This window comes from Sceloporus undulatus, chromosome 9 (genome assembly GCF_019175285.1).
Source record: "Sceloporus undulatus isolate JIND9_A2432 ecotype Alabama chromosome 9, SceUnd_v1.1, whole genome shotgun sequence".
NCBI classification, from domain to species: Eukaryota; Metazoa; Chordata; class Lepidosauria; order Squamata; family Phrynosomatidae; genus Sceloporus; species Sceloporus undulatus.
Window position 1 is genome coordinate 17,621,928 of NC_056530.1, and position 19,202 is coordinate 17,641,129.

A 19,202-nucleotide genomic window follows, 5' to 3' on the forward strand; every position below is an offset into this window, starting at 1 on the left:
CCACTGAGTCCTACATTGTATGATAGCTTTCACGAAACTGCACATCATGCCTGTGGTTTTCAAGAGCTCAAAAGATGTTGGTGTTCAGTGTCTAGATACATTTTAAAAAGCAAATATATTTACTTGATGAAAAATAGGTGACTAACAATTGGTTGTCATCCCTCCTGGTTTCTCTTGATACCATGAATAACATGCCACAATTTCTCATAATGTTCATTGATTTCCAGAACAGGGGCAAGCTAGCAGCACTATGTAAAATAGTCTTTCATGGTCTGTTGGGGGTTGTAACATGGGAAGCTGCACTTCGACGAGCAAAAGCCTTGGGAAGACTAGACTAAAATACATGGGTGAGAAACCTGTGCCCCTCCAGATGTTGTTGGACTGCAGCTCAGATCTTCCCTGGCTATTGGCCATTCTGGCTTTGGAGTCTAGCACCATTTGGAAAACTCTGGGTGTATTACTCTTTCTATAACAACTAGGGGAAGAATTCTGTTGTGTTAAGAACAATATGAAGGTTTCCCTTGCTAAGAATAAAGCGATACAAGTTTATTTGCAGAACTGTAAATTAAAGGAAGAGTGAGGAGGATTTTGTGTGGCAGATATAGACCATGCATCCAATGTTTTAGGATTTTTTTTCACATCTTTATTTTTGCTTTTCCTGCCATTCTCTTCTAGATGCTGACCTCAGCATAGAACAAACAGCTTGGGGAGACAGTGGGGTGTACTACTGCACAGTGACCTCCTCCCAAGATTTGCAAGGCAACAATGAAGCCTACGCTGAGCTCATTGTATTGGGTAAGTCACAAGACTCCTACTGCACACTTAAGAGCTCAGGTCAGGGGAATATAATTGCATGCTTGGGGAGACTTGGTAGGAAAAGATGCTCTCATACAAGTTTAGCAGGGCCTACTATGTCATTTCTCAGAATTGAATGAATCCAGCTAGTTAATTTGCTCTACCAAACTGGTGCTTATTCATTATTGCTTCCCAAGTTCCACTTGCTCAGAGGAAGAAAATGAGTTTTGATTTAGCCAGAATGGGAGGAATTGGTAGCGTACTCTTCATATTGCAGGTGAGAGAAAGCTTTTTCAATGGCTCACAAAACTTTCTTGAATTAATTGGAAGGAGGCTGGGCTAGATCCTTTCTTCATGGCCTGTACATTTTCCTGACTGAGGATTTATTTTGTGAATATAGTGTTGAATATGTGAGCATTCAGAATTGTAATTTCCTCCCACTTGCGACCTGAACTGGTCCAGTCCATTTTGTTACCCTGATCAGGGATGGTGGGACTTCAGGCTTGCTAGATGCATTTGCTTTTTTGTTAGAATGCTGAATTCCACTAAGTATAAAATCATGGTTCAGGGTAAGGTGTACGCACACAGAGTTAAGAAACTGGGTATTTCTCAGCCCATTCTCAGTTTGTTTTAGTACCAGAACTGAGCTTGCACTCTTGTCTCATGCAAATCCACTACAGTTTTCAGCATACTTTTCTCTGTTTCAGCAATCTAATTTGACAGGGTCAGGGCACTTTTTATTTTATTGTTGTTAAATGAAAAGGAGTTGGAGCCCTTTGCCAATCTGTTGCCCACTCCTGCCTTAGCACTCTACTATCTCATTCTTCTGGGCATAGATAGATTTATCTTGAGAGCCAAATAAGCATGTGTATCATTGCTGAGACCTCAGCACTGTATTGCTCATTTAGTACCAGCTGCATCCATGCAGATCATTTTTACTTCTTGATTGCTAGCCATACTGCACCCATTGCTTTATGCCCAGGTTTTTATGGCTTGTGCCACCTTCCCCCACTCTGGGTTTATTCAAACCCACTCACCCATAGGTACATGTAAATATGCCATTTCCAGGTGTCTTCCTGGACTCCTGTTTTAGAAATTCAGAGTACTTCCACCATGTATCTGTTTGGTGGACAAAGCAAAACTCTCTGGACAGGAGCCAGGTGCAGGTTTGAGCTTTGTTTGCCATGTACACAGGACTCTTTCTTTGCAGGCTGTGTATGTGTGTGTGCACGCATGCGTGAGTGCATGTGCACAGTGTTGATATTGCAGTGGTAGAACCAGTTCTAAGTAGGGGTGAAAAGAATGATACCATGAAGTTTCATTTTTTTTAGGAACAATGTTAGATGCTTTGTTCTAGCTTGATCATAAGAATTGTGTCCTCTTTTAAATTGTGTTCTGCTTTTAAAAAATCTTGTTCTTGTGTGTTGTGACTTAAGTAAGCTTGCAAAAGATTTGTTTTGTAGAGTTTGATGGCCTTCCTGCTTGATTAGCCAAACTATAGAAGGCACTCAAATCTTGTATGCTTCAGAGCTTGGAAGAGTTACTTTTGGACTACAACTCAGAAGCCCCCAGAAAGAGGCAGCTTCATTTTTTGCTCAACACTCTTCCCCTTCCAGCTTTTAAATCCATACTGTAGGTTTGATTCCATGAAGTATTCTCAGCACACTTTGCAAGGTTTTCTTTTCTTTTTGCATATATAAGACATTTGTTGAATTTTGTATAGGACACTATGTGCTTTCATAGAACACATACCCCAAAATCCACAAGTTGTGGGAAGGAATGGATAAATTTGTCTCTTTTAGTTTCAGCCATTTGGGATTGAAGAAAATGGAGGTTTAGGGATTGTGGTCACTATTACATTTGAAGATCCAGCTTGTGCATTTCATTTTGGTCATTGGTTTAAGCAGGCTTCTGCACACAAATTTGGAGGAGCTAAAAACAGAATATGGAAATGGCTTTTTAAAAAAGGACTCAATTGCTTTATGGAGGAGGAGGAGAAGTCTATTCATGGCTGTAACTAACTTCTACGTTCAGAGGAAACATTAATTTTATCTGTATAGTAAAGACAACATCCAGTGGAGTACTACAGGCTTCATATCTTGCTTGTGAGCCTAAGAGCAATTGGATCAAACCAAAGGCCTATCTGGAATTCTTTTCATAGCGTAGCCAACAAGTTGCTTGTGGAAAGCCCACAAACAGAACATGAGTACAAAAGTGACCTCCATCCCAATCACATTTACCAGTGATTGATATACACACTGACTTTGATACTGGAAGCAGGAGAGTTTGGATTGAGCCAGAGTTGGGCAACCAAGCTATTTGGGGCCCAAAAATGTGCAGAGACAAAAAAATAACCTTAAAATGAATAACTGTGGTTCATTAAGACTTCTAAAGAATGAGTCTCTATTTTAGGCCTGATTTTTAGGAGGCTAAGGGGGTTGCAATGGATCTGTTAGTGGGCCACATATGGCTCATAGGCTGTACACTTCCTACCCCTGGGCTAGGTAGACAACTGATGTGATCCGGTTAGGCTCCTAAACCACTGGCTGGTGCTTTCTGACTTGCAGGTCCTGGCTGGTGTTTCCTGACTTCTCTTCATACCTGTGATCTGATTCCTTCCCCTTGCTGTTATATATTGTTGATATCAACATTCCTCTGGAGGATTTTAGGAGTTCCTGTCACTAGAGGGAGCAGAGAAGGCAGGCATGTAGCTATCTTAGGGCAGCTTGTTTATGCAGTACCCTTCTCTTGAGCCTCTGTTCCAAGTTGGCTAGTATAAGGAAACAGTTTCCTTTCCTGATAGCAGGATCTCCGTGAAACTCTTATCTGCTTTCTGCCAGTTCCTGTCCTTTTTGTTTCTTTCCTTCTTCTGCCAGAAACCAGATGCCCCCCTCTGTGCTACAGACTGCAATGAATGGATGTGCCTGGCTGTGCCAGGACTAATTGTTCTGAAAAATGTCAGCTGCTTAAGGGGGAAGGAAATATACTTATAAACATTCAGCTCCATAGGGTGCACCTACGTGTGTGAGTGAGTGAGAGAGAGGCACTCCCATCAATGGCATACACAGGCAGAAGAAATGTTGCTCCTTATCTCTGTATCTTCTCTGCCATCTTAATTTGGCTTTGGTTAAGGCAGATTAACACTTGCTTGTAGAAATTATGGCTTGTGTGCATGTGAGCAACTCTGCACAGATTAACTGTTGCAAGCAGAACTTCTGCTGCTGCTGTGTCTCTCTTTCAACTTGATGGTTCTGTATGCAGCCAGTTTACGCTGCATCTCCATGTTATGAATCAGGCTTAAAACATGAGAGAGATCATGTAAATATTGTGATTGGATACTGCTATGACGGAACATGAAGGCTGGCTGGGTGAGAGACTGGGAGGACTATATGCTAGAGTAGGAATTAAGTCATATGGTTGCTGAGTAAGTGGTCACCATTGTTAAAGTTGGATGGGAATTGTCTAGGTGTTGCTGGAGCCAGTGGCAAGGAATCCTGGGAGTTGTAGTTCAACAACAGTAGAGCTGCAAGATCTCTCCCCCCCCCCCCAGTTAATTCGGGTGAGGTATTTGCAGAGGCCTTGGACTGGGACTGCAAATGCTATATTGAATTCATGCATAAGAGATTTCAGTGTTAATGAGCTTGAGAAACCGGAATTGGGACTGAGGGCCAAAACACACTGCAGAACTAATCCAGTTTGAGACTGCTTTAACTGACCTGGCTTAGTGCTAGGGAATTCTGGGAACTGTGGTTTGTTGTGACACCAGAACTCTCTGACAGAGAAAGCTAAATGTCTCACAAAACTACAGTTCCCAGAATTTCCTAGCATTGAGCCAGGGCAGTTAAAGTGGTGTCAAATTGGATTATTTCTGCGGTGTATTTTGGCCTCAGGTCATGTTGAAATCTTAAGCATGTTTGTATGTGTGCCTTCAAGTTGCCTGTCGATATATGGCAGCCCAATGAATTTAAAGGAATACTTAGAAGTGGTTTTGCCAATTTTCTCCTCAGAAATAAAGCCTTCCGCGCCTAATATTGATGGTTTCCCATCCAAGTACTAACCAGTAACTGGCCCTGCTTAGCTTCCAAGATCAGACAGGATCTGGTGCCTGTTTACTCCTGTTATATTCAGTGTAAGAGAGACTCACTGCGTGTGTGTGTACATTTATTTATATGGGTGATGATGGGGAGATAAAGTCCTTGTCTTTCAGTTTCTTTTGAGGGATCCTTTCCATCAGTTGAACCTCCTTGCTTTATTGTGCTGTTTGCCTTTTGGCTTTGGCCAAAGCAAGAAATGCAAAGGAGGAATACTGGGATTTGTTAAGCACACTTGCAAAATTCCATAAGAGTTACTAGCCTGTAGTATTGCTAGTATAACTGTCTGTACCTCTGTTAGTACCCCATCTTTTTTATAAAAAATGTTAGGTCTTTACTGAAAACAGATAAAAAGCAGGTAAAAAACGAACCTCAAGTGGTGAGTGGAGAAGAGAACTGGGATGCTGCCAAAGCAATAGCAACAAAAAACAGCTAAGTAGAGAAAAGGAGGTGAAGAAACCTAGAACGCTGTGTGGGTAGGCAAATAAAAGAAGGGGAAGACATAGCCAAACTGCACAGAAACTGGGATTATGCATGCATTGTTGCTCAGAAGCAGAAGGGACCTGATTTCATACGGCATCTTGCCTAGTTACCTCAAGATCTTCACTTGCTGCATTGCTTTCATTGAGGCATCTTCTGTCTTTACTGGGACGCCACTAAGTTGACTGAAACCAAACCACTCACTGATATTTGCTCCTGGCCCTTGAGGGCAGCCAGCTGTATTTAGTAACTTTTTTTCCCTGTGTTTTTTCTGTTCTGTAGGCAAATCCTCCGGTGTCTCAGAGCTTTTGCCAGGCTTTCAGATAGGGCATATGGAAGGTACTGGCATTGCTTCTTCTTCTTCCATTCTCTCTTTCCGGGGAGGAGGTGGGCTGGGAGGCATTGGGAATTATTCTTGTGCTTTAATACTTCCTATCTTTGCATCTCTCAAGGACAGAAGTAGGAGTGTTTTGGCTTGGAAATGATTCCAAAATGCCTTTCTTTCTGTCTCCCTCTTGAGAGCTTCTTCTGTTATTTTGCTGTCATTGCAACAGACTCTAACCTTTCCAGATCTGTCCCCCAAACAGTCCAAATAGCACTTCTGCAAGATGTAAGAAAGGGTCCATTGTGCCTGTTGGGTTTAATTGCAGTAACTGTCTGCTTCAGGGTGCTGAAAGCCTCTGGCTAAATTGGTAACATAAGTTGTAGTCTCCTAAACACATCATATATTTTTTTTTGGGGGGGGAGATGTATACTTAAAAAACAAAAATGGCCAGCCAGTATGTCACACAGATACATGTATTAAGAAACTGCAATTGGTGTGCAGCTCCCTCCTGAATGTACAGTGCACCCACGTCATACGTGGATGCACTATACGTGGCTTTCAGTATATGCTGAAAGCCGCATGCGGGGCGCAAGGGGCAGTGCATCCCATTAGGACAGTGGTTCTCAACCTTCCTAATGCCACAACCCTTTAATACAGTTCCTCATGTTGGGGTGACCCCCAACCATAAAATTATTTTCATTGCAGTATGCAAATACGTGTTTTCTGATGGTCTTAGGTGACCCCTGTGAAAGGGTCGTTTGATCCCCAAAGGGGTCCCGACCCACAGGTTGGGAACCATTGCATTAGGAGTAATGGGACGTGTACCTATGGCGCCGCCACACCATGCACTAACTCCATTACTTTCAATGGGGCTCCAGCATACGCGTTTTTTTATGGGGTGGTCCGGAATGGATCCCCTGCGTAAAAAAAGGGCTCACTGTACATTCCACAGTAGACTAGGGTTTGTAACACATTTGTGTGTTTTTCAAAAAGCTGCACTGGTAAGCAGCCATCATATGTTCTTCTTCTGTGTTTAAAAGAAAGAGGTTGTGCCAGTTAAAGTACTGTACAGATATCACCTCACTTGATGCTATGGCTTGAAGAACAAGGGTCCCCAGGCTTGGTTTGTTGGGGCCTGTTTTAGAGACGTTTTTTCCTGTTCAAAGAGCCAATGTTGTGTAGTGGTTAGAGTGCGGGACTTGGAAATCCAGATTGTAGTCCTCCACTCAACCATAAGATTGCTGAGTATGCCTGGGCCTTTATCTTAGCCTTCCTACAGTTGCTATGATAGTAAAAGCGTAGTAGAAAGACAAATTATAAATATAATTAATCAATAAAGCTCTTTGAGTCTCCAAAGGGGTGAAAAACAAGCTAATGGGGCAAAGCATGAACCAATCTGGAACAGGCTATATCCAATATAGGGTATAAAACAAGAAAAAGGACCAAGCAAATATTTAAAAAGCAGGTAATGAGAAATAGTTATCAAGCACTGTGTTAAAAACCACACAGGAGGAAACAAAATTGAAGATGTCAATCTTTCTCCTGGCCATGTGGCAACTGGGAGATTGTCAAGGATACTGTGTGGCTGTGGCCTCATAAAGGATGGAGACATACTCAGTTGCAAAGGAATTATCTTATTGTGTTTCAAATGGATGTTAAATTTCCTGGACTTTGAGACTCTCCCAGTTGCCACATGGCCAGGAGGAGGAGGTGCCCGCCTGCAAGAGATACCCCTCCTTACCATCTGAACCAAGAACAAAAACAGCAAAATGCAGGCCTATGACTAACATCTTCAATTTTTTATCCTGTATGGTTTTTAACACCTTGTCTGTGGAAGACGCCAGTGGAGCTTCAAAAGCTTGCAACATGTGTATTGTGCATTTTGGTTGACGCAACCAAAGTATCATTGTTTGATGGATTTTTGATGTTATTGGATCTGTTTTCTTTAGGTTTAGTTTAATATTAATACAGGAGTTCTGGGAGGGACTTTGCCTTCCCAGAGCCATCTTGGTGCAGTGCAAGGAACTAATGCAAGATGCAGGCTTGATGCTGTGGATAGGGATGGGGACAATTAATGGATTCAATAAGAATGTATTCTTTGGGATGCAAGGACATGGAAGCATCTGTTGATACTATGCCAGGATTTGCTGGCACTAAAATTACCAGATCTTGGACCATCAGAAGCTTGGTGAGGAGAGGCTGGCATCTTCAATTTGTCCAGAATGTCCAAGTGCCTTAAGATAGGTTTCTTTTAATCACAGTGTTTAGGGCAGGGGTGAGCAAACTGTGGCCCTGGAGATGCATGCGGCCCTAGTGATGATTTTGTGGCCCTTAGCGCCCCCAGGATCGCCAGACAGCTTTTTCTGGCCAAAAGGGGAGATGAATTGTTGCTTCTGGAAGCCTCCAGGTTCAACAATTTATCTTTTAAATAGGTTGCATGGTGTACCTGTATGGTTTGATTTTTTAAAAAAGAAATACCCATTTTTGAGAACTAGAAGTATACTTCCAGCTGCTTTGGATTTCCTTTTTGCTGTTGTTTTTTTATTATTCTGGAGTCTATATAGCCCCTAGAGTGTCCTGGGGCATAAAAACGGCCCTCAGGCTTGCCTGATTTGCCCATCCCTGGTTTAGGACCTGTGATGTTACAAACAGGGATTCTTTCTCTTAACTGTAGTTTGTTGGCTCTTTGTAGAAGTTGCAAAGCTGGCCCAAACCTATTTTATCTCAATGGGATTTGAGTCATTGTCTTTGTCTCAAAGGGTCTGTTCCTTCCCACTTTTTCCTCCCAGACTGGCTTTTTGTCGTCTTGGTGGTACTAGGGTTCTTTCTGGTCTTACTGCTCTTCGGGATCTGCTGGTGCCAGTGCTGCCCTCACACATGCTGCTGCTATGTCCGATGCCCCTGCTGCCCAGAGAAGTGCTGCTGCCCTGAAGCATGTAAGCATCACGAGTCTTGATCATCATATGTAAAAAGTGCATTGATACATGTTGCACATATATGTTTTCATAAATAATTGTTCAAGTTTATTCTGATTTTTTGAAATTTAGCCTAAGAGCACACTGAGTATCTAGTTAAGAATTCTTGCTCATATCAGTATATACTCTTACCTAACACAGCTTTCTCTCTCTTCCCTAAGTGTATGTTGCAGGAAAAGCTGCAACTGCTGGAGTCCCCAGTGTTTATGCACCCAGCATCTATGCATCCAGCAACCAGTTGAAGCCAGGCCCTCCAGCCACTATGATCCCCATGGGCCCAGTGTCTCCCATGTACAATGGTTATGGAGTGGATTATGACAGGGCCAGCTCAGGTAAGTGGCTTCTCTGACCAGGTTCAGGCTGTTGTAGAACTAGTTCTCCACAGGTTTAATTTGACAATTCTAAAAAACTTTATGATAGCCAAGCATCCATTCCCTTGAGCTCTTGTTGACACATTTCTGTGTCTTGTAAGAGAGCAATCATCCCCCAAATTCTCCTTTAGGTCTTTGAACAGCTACTGTTTTGCTGAGCACAGTGATAAGCACATTTGATCAACTGAAACCAGTTAGTGAAGGTATGCATAAGGAGGGCAGGAATTATCTTTCATTGGATGTCTTAAAATAGGGGCTGTGCAGCCATCTGTTGTGAATGCCCTAGCTTAGGATTTCCTGCATTGAACATGAGCACTAAATGGCTTATAAGACCTTCTCCACCTTTTTCATTTTGTGTTATACATTAGCCTCTAAGGTTGTCTTATAACAAGCTTAGTGAACAGTGTAGAACTCTGGGCTTCAGAGCTGCATGTACATCATGAAGGTGCTGGTGAATTTCTATGTTCCAGGAGTATAAGATTGTGCAAAACATTTTTACTAGTTATATGCTGCCTTTTTGTCTGCTAAGCTTCAAGTGATATATATAGTTCTTTTCATCCACCATCTTTATCCTCACAACATCCCTATGAAGTAGATCAGGCTCAGGGAGATGGACTAGCTCAAGGACACCTATCTAGGTTAATGGCTCACTGGCAATGTAAATCTGGCAATGCAAATATCCAGTTTAACTCTGTAATCACTGTTGTTTGTCTCCCAAACAAAGTGGAATGCCATCCCTCTAACTCCTTGCTGCCTGTTTATTGTCTTGCAGTTGGTGGAAACAGTTCACAGGTGCCCCTACTGAGGGATACTGATAGTGCTGGTAAGAAGCACATGTATTGCATATATAAATTCATAGAGTAAACAGTCTGTATGATGGCTTTGGCTGATCTGACATGCTTGGGTGTGAGGAAGCTTTTCATATTGATTATTCATCTTTGGGCTCACTGGAAGAAGTATGTGAACAGATCATGCAGTTATTTTGGCTGATCACATTGCATTACCTTAACTGATCACATCACCAGACTTTTGGTTGAACCTGCCATTTACCTTTAACCAAAAAAACCGGATGCTTTGAAGGGGGAAAAGTTAAAGATTATTGCTTCCCTCTGCTGGATCAAAACAGAATTGCTTGCTTATTTGCTTTCTAAATTTAGAGCATGGACTGCCTCTATTGTGTCTGTGGATGTACCTTCACATTATCTGCGCACTTACGGTGACCCTCTGCATTTTATAGCATTTTCTTAGGCAAGGGATATTCAATGATGGTTTTGCCAGTTCCCTCCTCTGAAATATATGAATATGGTATTCATTGGTAGTCTCACCATATCAGTATATATTTATTTTAATCTATTTTATTCTACCTTTGCATCCTTGTGGGTATGCAAGGCATACAGTATAGTGGTCTAAAATAAGCAACAACAACAAAGAATTAGAGAGGAGACCTATTTGGCGTCAGTGAAGCTAAAGTAGACAGCATGACAGAAAAAATGACATATAAAACTAACCGGACAGATTTAAAATCACCTGCCAGAATGGATGTGTCTGGATTAAAGTGGAAAAAGAACATTGAAGATAACACCAGACAAATATCCTGGGGCAGAGAGGTTCATACTTTTGTTGTACTTCCTTTTTGCCTATTAAGCTGCATATCCTAAATGCAGTTCTTGCCCCTGTACTGGTTGCTGTCTCAGTGCCCCAGAGATTTGGAAAACACTATAGAATTTGAGTTTAATCAAGCATGGGCTAGAAGAACTGGTATTTTGCAGTATTTTGTCTTACTATATTAGGAGGTGTAGCTTTGTCCATAACATGAAGACCTTTGGGTCCCCCACATATTTTGGATGGTAACTCCCATCAGTCCTCCCAGCTTGGCCAGTGTTAAGGAATTATGGGAGTTCTGGTCCAAAACATTTGAAGGAAAGTAGGTTCCATCACTGGGAGAGGAAAAGTAGGCCCTCTGTCCTAAAGCCTCCTCCTGATGTCTCTCCTCCAGCTGTGCGCAGTGGTTACCGCATTCAAGCCAACCAACAGGATGACTCCATGCGAGTGCTCTACTACATGGAGAAGGAGCTGGCCAACTTTGACCCCACCCGCCCAGGCCAACCTAATGGGAGGCTTGAGAAAGGTATTTGGGCTGGGTCCCTCTACTTTTACATGCATAAACAAATCTGTGGACTCCATGAGCATGGCCCTTGTGACAGTTGCTTATCAGGAGACCATGCCTCTCTAGTAGCCTCCCTGTTTGCTTTAGAATAGTGCTCTCAGTTACTGGGACAGGAGCTATTGACCTTCTCATGGTTTTGTTTTGCAGCCTCTGTGATGAGTGAGCTGAGCTCTCTTCATGAAGATGATCGGCGCTATGAATTGCGACAGGGATTGGGGCGCCTGCGAGGCCAGGCCATGTCTCCCATTAGCGATGTGGAGGAGGAGAGCGTACGGAGCAGTGAGAACCGACGCTTGCTACCACCTGCTCAACGTGACTACTATGAAGACTCCCCAGTGCGGGGCTATGGTCGACGTCCACGCTCCCGCTCGATGGATGCTCTTGATGATTTGGACCGGGATCCTTACCCGGCTCGGCCTAGGAGCCGAGGCCGCCGGGGTTCAGATGAGGAGTGGCATCACCGTGACTATTCTCCAGACTTGCACAATGATTATGCACGCCATGGTGGACGTCGGAGCCGAAGTAGGGATGACTTGCGGGACCTGGAGCGCTCCCACTATGATGACCATCTCCTGGAGGAAGCACTGCGGAGAAAGCAGCGGATGGGCAGCCGGGAGGATCTGGATCATTCAAGTGCCTCAAGTGGGAGATCTGGTAACAGGAAAAAACGAGAAGATAACAGCAGTGGCTTTCCTCCACCACCACCTCCTCCTCCATACACAGAGACTGAATCTGTGTCCTCCCGTGGCAAGAATGACCGCAAGATCCGGAAGGTGAGAATGGGCCAGAGAGGGAAGCACCTTGTGCCTGATGGTACTTCCTTGGTAGATTGGCATGAAATGTGATCTTTTAAGCACTGCTCAATTTAAATTTGTTCTCAATAGAAATGACTTGTGAGAAGTGGAGGACACGTGAGGACTTTAGGTAGTGCTGTGATTGTAGAAACTTATATGTCTTTTAAGAAAATTGAAATTATGGTTGAAAAATGAAGGGGGAGAAAAGAGGAATTTATTAGAAGGTTGCCTCAAATCCAAATTCATGATTAAAAAAAAATCCTTCTAAGAAAGAAAGAGATCAGGCTGATACTTTCTTTCCTTTATGAAGATTTGCGTAACACACTGAATTTATTGTAAATTTTCTGTAGGGTCTCTTAAGAGAGGCTAAAATTCAAGAGATGTTGAGAAAAAGCTTTCTGAGAATGGCCTCGGGAATACTAGAATGCCTTCCCCATGATGATCCTAAAAACATTTCAGGATGATAGTATTTGCATCTTAAGTATTGGCTGTTACATGGTGCTGCTTATTCCTGCCGATAACATTTGTGTTTTCATACTTCATGTTTTAAAAGCCTGGGGTTATAAATATATAAATGGGATATAAATGTCCAAAATGATACTAGTAACATTTCCTTTCTTTTCCCTCTACAGAATCATGATGTCAGCAGGGACAGTTTAGTGGTTTAACACATGCCACTTCTTGCCTTGCCATTGGTTGGATGACAGTGGCCTTGTCTTAGCCCTGCTTGGTTGGTTGGTATCCATTTTATTCATAATGACTCCTAAGGCAGAGCAAGCAGAGTTCCTTCAAGCATCATGGATGATGACAATGGGACAAGGCACCTGGATAACATCTGAAGAACTGACCTCTCTGAGCCTTATTTTAACTCCTGCCATGTGCAGGCTGAGAATCTGGGAACCTAATTTGGACTACAGGAGAGCTCTTAGAACTATATTTTTTTAAATATGCTTTTTAAATTTCAGGCTTAGGTATTTTAAATGTAGTGTTCTGGTAGAACACTTGAAATGTGATCCACCACTACTGGGAACAGAAATAATAATCTTATTGTACTGGACTACTTATCATGGGTATCTACTTACCATTTTGCCCTCCACATTTTTGAAGATGATTCCAAAGAGGGCCAACTCAGCAATATAATCTTTTTGTGTGTGTATGTATATGTGTAGGCTTTACATTATTTGATACTTACGTTGTGTGGCTTTGTATGTGAGAGATATGGGGGGGGGGGAGATTTTTAAACAACACTTTAAGTGTAGAACCACTGGTGCTGTAAATACACTGAAGTGATAAGCAGCTATGTTTCAATTTCTGTAAATATTTTGAGATTACCATTTTGTAGAAAATAAAATAAAATTGGTAGACTGGAAATTTTGACTAGGTTGAGACACTGAAAAACGATAGGCTGAAAATGCCTCTTTGTACTAACATTATTATATTGAAGTCCATACTACCCCTTTTTTTGTTGTTGTATGATTTCCACCACCTGTTCATTGCCCCCGTATCTCATTCTCTGAAGGCTTGCTTCATATCTGCTTCCCCTGCTGCCTGTGGGATTTATATTTCTTATAGCTTTGCTGTTTAATAGGAAAGATGTCCTGTTTCCCTTTGACAGGAAGAGGATCATAGGATTGCACAAAAATGTTTTATAAGCTTTTAATTTTATCAAGAGCATTTAACAGTAAAGGCTGAGCTCTGGACATTTCTTGCATTAATGCCCATATTTATGCAAATAAGCCTGCCACCAGTTAAAGTCTAAACATACAGTAGATGTTTAGTTGCAGTATTACATTGTGAACATTTCACATTGAGAAAAACAGGGGCTTGGTGTCCATACATCGTTAAATCCATGGATGGCAAGTTCACCAATATGGAGGGCGGATTGTATATACTTACCTTCTGGTTCTCTCAATACTAACATCCAAATCAATCTCCAAACTATTATCACCATTGGTCTTACAAACTTCCTTCAGTAGTATTGAGAATTGTTGATCACTAGCTGTCAGAAGCACAGCTCCAAGGTATCATTACAGTATATTTAAACTGGCAATCTTTTTGTCTGAATCCCTATGCTACAAGTACATCCTATATTTTCCCACTTCACTGAATTATTCTGAGACAGTGGTCTGTCTACAATGCTTCAAAGAAATGAAATTTTCCAAAAAAATTCAACCAAAGATATGAAGGACATTAAAAAATGTAAATCAGTTTGGAACTGATTTGAATTGGTACCTGCCTCTGAACAACTTTGACATTTAATGTTGCTGTTGCTATATTCCTTCTGAGTCATTTCTGAATTGCAGTGACCTTAAGGCAGACCTATCACAGGGTTTGATTGGCAAGATTTGTTCGAAGGAGGTTTGCCTTTGCCTTCATCTGAAGCAGAGAGAGATTGACTTGCCTGAGGTCACCCAGTGGAAGTCCATGGCTAGATATAGGGGTCATTCAGCTACTGTTGTTTATAGCACGAGCATGCAAATAAGCCATGCTTTCCAGGTTTGTTATTCACCCTATTCTTTCAGGGGAACTACATCTCTTTGCATCTCTCCATGTTCTGATGCTCAGACATACTCCCCAGCCCTGCACCTTGTATGCAAGGTTGCCGGCAACCCCTTTGAGAAACGCTTCCCAACCAGGCCTTTCAAGGCAGCGATGGCAATGTCTCCCTCTTCTCCCTAACAGTTAGAGAAAAGCCTACCAACTATCCCAGTTTCAATGGGTGTTTTGCCAGCACCCTCCCCACCATTGAATCAGGTGCATTTGGGATGCATGTGAATAACAAAGGCCTGTTACAGACAGCCAAAATAAAGCTGCTTCGAGTCACAGTGGAGGTATGGTGTTTCAATGATGCTCCTAAGAGTCCAGAAAGCCCATTGGTACACCACAATGCCATCTGCCATCCCGTTCCTGTAGGGCTGGTAGCGTGGCTTTTTTGGTTGTGACCTCTGGAACTCTTAGGACGCATGGCATCATATGAAAACACTCATACCTCAACGCGTGACTCGAAGCGAGCTTTAGTTTTGGCTGTCTGTAACAGGCCAAAGATTAAATCCAGATTATTCTCACCATCTGAATAACTCAGTAGTGTCATGGAAAATCAATGAAAGAAGCCATAACATTCTCAAGCTGCCCACAAGGTGGCAACCCAATGGCAAACCGCTGCTGGGATTATTGTATTATGTGTGTGTTTAGCCTGAAATGGCTGAAGTATGCAGTTGACAGGCTGGCCGCAAGAGGATAATTTAGAGCTGGATAGTCCCAGTGTTCTGCTGCGTGACAGTACGGCAAAAAACAGAAAGACAAAGGTCCAGAAAAGCTCCTGCCCCTAAAGGCAAACAGAGGAACGTCAGTCCATTCAAGGCCTCCTCAATCCAATGATAACAAATGTTCCTGAATGAAAAGGAAGGGTCAGGAGATACAAACAAGTCTAATGCTGCAGTCCTATGCACCGGTCTACCCCACTCCCTTTTCAGGTGTGTTGATAGACACTTTCTGCCATGTACATCTTCTGCCAGCATGGTAATTGGCCAGGCTAGCTGAGGTTTTATAATCAAACATACCTGGGGAGGGCACCAGCTTGGGAAAATCTGTTCCATATGCTTACTTGGCACTGGCAGTGAGAGGATGGGGCAGTATTGCACTTTAAAACACTCATATTGCAAGGTAAAACAGGTCTCTTGCAAGTAAAGTGTGTTCCTTTCTGTGCAGAAGCAGGTGTCTGTGCAGACTCAGGATGCTGTCCCAGAGTGATGCCTCTATATAGGAGTTACCGTATATAGAGGCTACATGGACATTGGGACGTGGTGGCTCAGTGGTTGAAATACCGACTGACAATTGCAAGGTTGGCAGTTCAGTTCAAGGCCCAAGCGCCACGTGACGGAGTGAGCTCCCATCACTAGTCCCAGCTTCTGCCAACCTAGCAGTTTGAAAGCATGTAAAAGTGCAAGTAGATAAATAGGTATCACTTTGGTGGGAAAGTAACAGCGTTCCATGCAGTCATGCTGACCACATGAACACAGAGTTGTCTTTGACGATGCTGGCTCTTCGGTTTAGCAACAGAGATGAGCATCCATCCCCTATGGCTGGACATGAATTGACAACCTTAGCAGCAAATGTTGAGAAGCTTATATGGCATAGTGTATTAACAATATATTAACAATGTAGAAAGAATTCAGTTGAAAGCCAAAGCACACTGTGCAAAAGCAGGGTGCTTGGCAAAATAGCTTTACAGTCAGAATTCAAACAAGGCTTCTTGCAAGTAAATATGCCAGTGTTAAATTAAGGGGCATCTGGTGGTCCCACAACTGTTGGGCAGCAAATCCAGCTTGGATTTCAATGCCTTTCTTTCTTCAGCTGCTCTCAGTTGAATGGGGGCTCTCCTGTCGACAGATCCTACTTCAGCACCAGCAGGCCTCCCTGCACAATTCAGAGCATCTGCAGGAGGAGTCAGGATCAAATCCAGGGTGGACTCACCACACTTTGCTGTGGCTAATCCACCAACCACCCTGCTTCAATTCCAATTTTAAAAGTAAAACCCTATGAATTAGGTATGTCAGTCAAGATAAGCACATATACATTTTGAGTGATCTGCAAAATAGGTTTTTCAGTACCAAACTAGGCATGTGGTTTTGGGTGCATTATGACCCTTCTGGTGTAGAATCACTCTTTCACTGATGTGAATTAGCTTGTTGTATTTTATTCTTTGTCATTCAGTCTATCCCCATGCCTCAGTTTGCCCAAATAATCTTGTGCATATCCCACTGTTGGATTTCCCCCCTGCTTCCATTTCTTTCCCCCAGCTTCCTTTATCTTGTGATTCCTTCTTTCTCCATTGCCTTTTGCCTCTCTTGCAGAACCCACTGGAGCTGCTGCTGATGGGTTATTTTTAGTCTCGGTTCAACCACTGCCCCAGGCCTCCTGACCAATATGCAGCAAAATGCTGCAGTCAAAGCACATCTCGAAACTCCATCTGAACCCACCTCATCCCTGGCTGCTTTGTGTGGCTGTGAAGGCAAGAGAGGTGGGTGAAGGGCATTGCATGGCGTTTCCGAAGGCTACGCCCTTGAAACAAATTAACTAAGGTGGGATTGAATGGGACGATACCCTTTTTGGAGGAAAGAGTGGCCTTGTCATTTGGGTCCCAGTGCTATTGTTGCTCATGGATTCTGATGCTGTTGCCTTTGTTTTCCTTTTCATCTGCTGAGGGAAGAAAGTGATGGTATTCTCATAGAGGACCCTGTTACGCTACTTTGACCCTCCTTGAATCAAGGTGATTAAGATCTAAAGCCTTTGTTAGGCATAAGAAACCAAGAAAAACCAAGAATCATTGTGGATCACACTGAGAATCCATTTAGCTCATGAATCTATTCTCCCAGTAGCCAACTATGTGTCCAATGGAAGAACATAGGCAAGACATCATCACAATAGCAGTCCCTTGCTTTCATTCCCCTACAACTGAAATACTAACCATCCTCCCTTTGAAGGTGAAGGTAAAAGATATCCATCATAGCTAGTAGCCATTTAGAGGTTGATCCTTTTGCCATTTTTCTAATCCTCCTTTGAAACTACATGTTGTAGGTGACTTCCAAACACAACCATGTCCAGGGTCAGTAATTGCAGTCCTTCCTTTAGATCAGGGGCTCCCTTCACAAAATGCAAGTACATTATAGGGGACACCATTTTGCTATTCTTCATCTTCCAGTCATACCTTCCCTTTTATACTGACTTCCTTCCTACCAGTATCTGTCTCATTATTGCTAATGTCTGACTTTCTTAGATTCAACCTTATCCTTGTGGAGCCAACCTCCCTTTATAATTATTGCAAACTCATTACGGCTACTTTGCCCCCATTTTACTGCAAGAAACTCAATTACTTCTTCAGTAAATTTGTCTTTAGGTCTATTCCTTATCGCTTGTGTTAATTTGTCCATCTCCGTCCCATCATATAGTTTCGTGAACTACTCTTCTTTTGTTGGGCTATCTTCACATTTCCATTTTTTGGTGCGAAACACATTGGTGCCAGGGTAACCATGCAAAATGCAATCTTTTCATTTTCGCCCTTTATTTTCATCACCTTAAGGATTTTGCTCATCTTGACCACACTTATGCCGGACCACATGTGTCCCAGTTCTCATCTGTGAAATATTGGAGGGCATGGTCTCCCATACTGGATGCGTGCATCATGGAAACCGGTTTCCCTTAGGGACCCGGCCAACTCAAAGGCATGTATAAGAGCAGCTGCTTCAGCAGCCTCCCCTCCTGCTCTGCTGGCTCCTGTCTTCTCAATTATTAATGGCTCAATTGTGCTGGCTCATCTTGACGTCACCAGACTCGTGTTTGTAGCAATCCCTGCCTTTGTGGTTGAGAGACGGAAGAAAACAAAGTCAATACAGAAGCAAAACAGCGAGGAAAATCCCTACAACATGCATCTGTTTCTTGCTGGACCTCACATCCTGGGTCCATCCTTTGCTTTTTATCATGGCATTTCTTTGGAGTTTATCAGACAAGAGAAATTGGAAAGACAATTGTCCTTCCATATTCGCTAGGGTTAGGGACACAAGACCCCCGCGAATGTGGAAACACTGCAAATAACAAAAACACCATGTTTTTACCTGAGAGGACACCTCTCTAGGAATCTCTAGGTCCTCCAGTGCAACTCTGTGGTCAGCATCTGACAGACACTGACCATAGAGTTGCACTGGAGGAGCTACAAAGGCCTAGTAGAGCGTTCTCTCTAGGAATCTCTAGGTCTATTCAGCCTTCTCTGTCAGAATGCTCAAGTGCCACAAGAAACTACAAATCCCAGGACTCTCTATAGGATGGAGCCATGACTATTAAAGCAGCACTAAGACGCATTAATTCTGCAGTGTGGCGGCAGCCAAGCGGATACTCCTTGTGAACATGTTTACACAGCCACACATGTAAGACAGTACATTTGACTACATGCACAGGATTTCTTAGGCGTGAAGATGTCCTAGTGATGCAACATGGAAAGAGGACACTGAAAACTACAATGCCCATGTGCCTCTCATGCCCTTGAATGCATAGGATTTCTTAGGTGTGAAGATGTCCTAGTGATGCACCATGGAAAGGGGACACTGAAAACTACAATGCCCATGTGCCTCTGTTTCCCTTGGATGCATAGGATTTCTTAGGTGTGAAGATGACCTAGTGATGCACCATGGAAAGAGGACACTGAAAACTA

The 19,202-nt window shown here is 42.8% G+C and overlaps 1 protein-coding gene across 5 annotated transcripts in view; it reads left to right on the forward strand.

Moving 5' to 3' along the window:
- LSR (lipolysis stimulated lipoprotein receptor) overlaps window positions 1-13,369 on the forward strand; it is a 23,758-nt gene extending 10,389 nt beyond the window's left edge. For 2 of the 5 annotated variants that reach the window (XM_042440020.1, XM_042440022.1), the window contains exons 3-10: window positions 676-795; window positions 5,649-5,705; window positions 8,481-8,627; window positions 8,828-8,998; window positions 9,810-9,860; window positions 11,034-11,165; window positions 11,352-11,977; window positions 12,631-13,369. In XM_042440020.1, the coding sequence (XP_042295954.1) occupies window positions 676-795; window positions 5,649-5,705; window positions 8,481-8,627; window positions 8,828-8,998; window positions 9,810-9,860; window positions 11,034-11,165; window positions 11,352-11,977; window positions 12,631-12,666 (1,340 nt within the window). In that variant the 3' untranslated portion in view covers window positions 12,667-13,369. The remainder of the gene's footprint in view (window positions 1-675; window positions 796-5,648; window positions 5,706-8,480; window positions 8,628-8,827; window positions 8,999-9,809; window positions 9,861-11,033; window positions 11,166-11,351; window positions 11,978-12,630) is intronic. The other 3 variants (XM_042440023.1, XM_042440021.1, XM_042440024.1) reach the window with 3 other exon arrangements.
- Window positions 13,370-19,202: the final 5,833 nt, after the last annotated feature.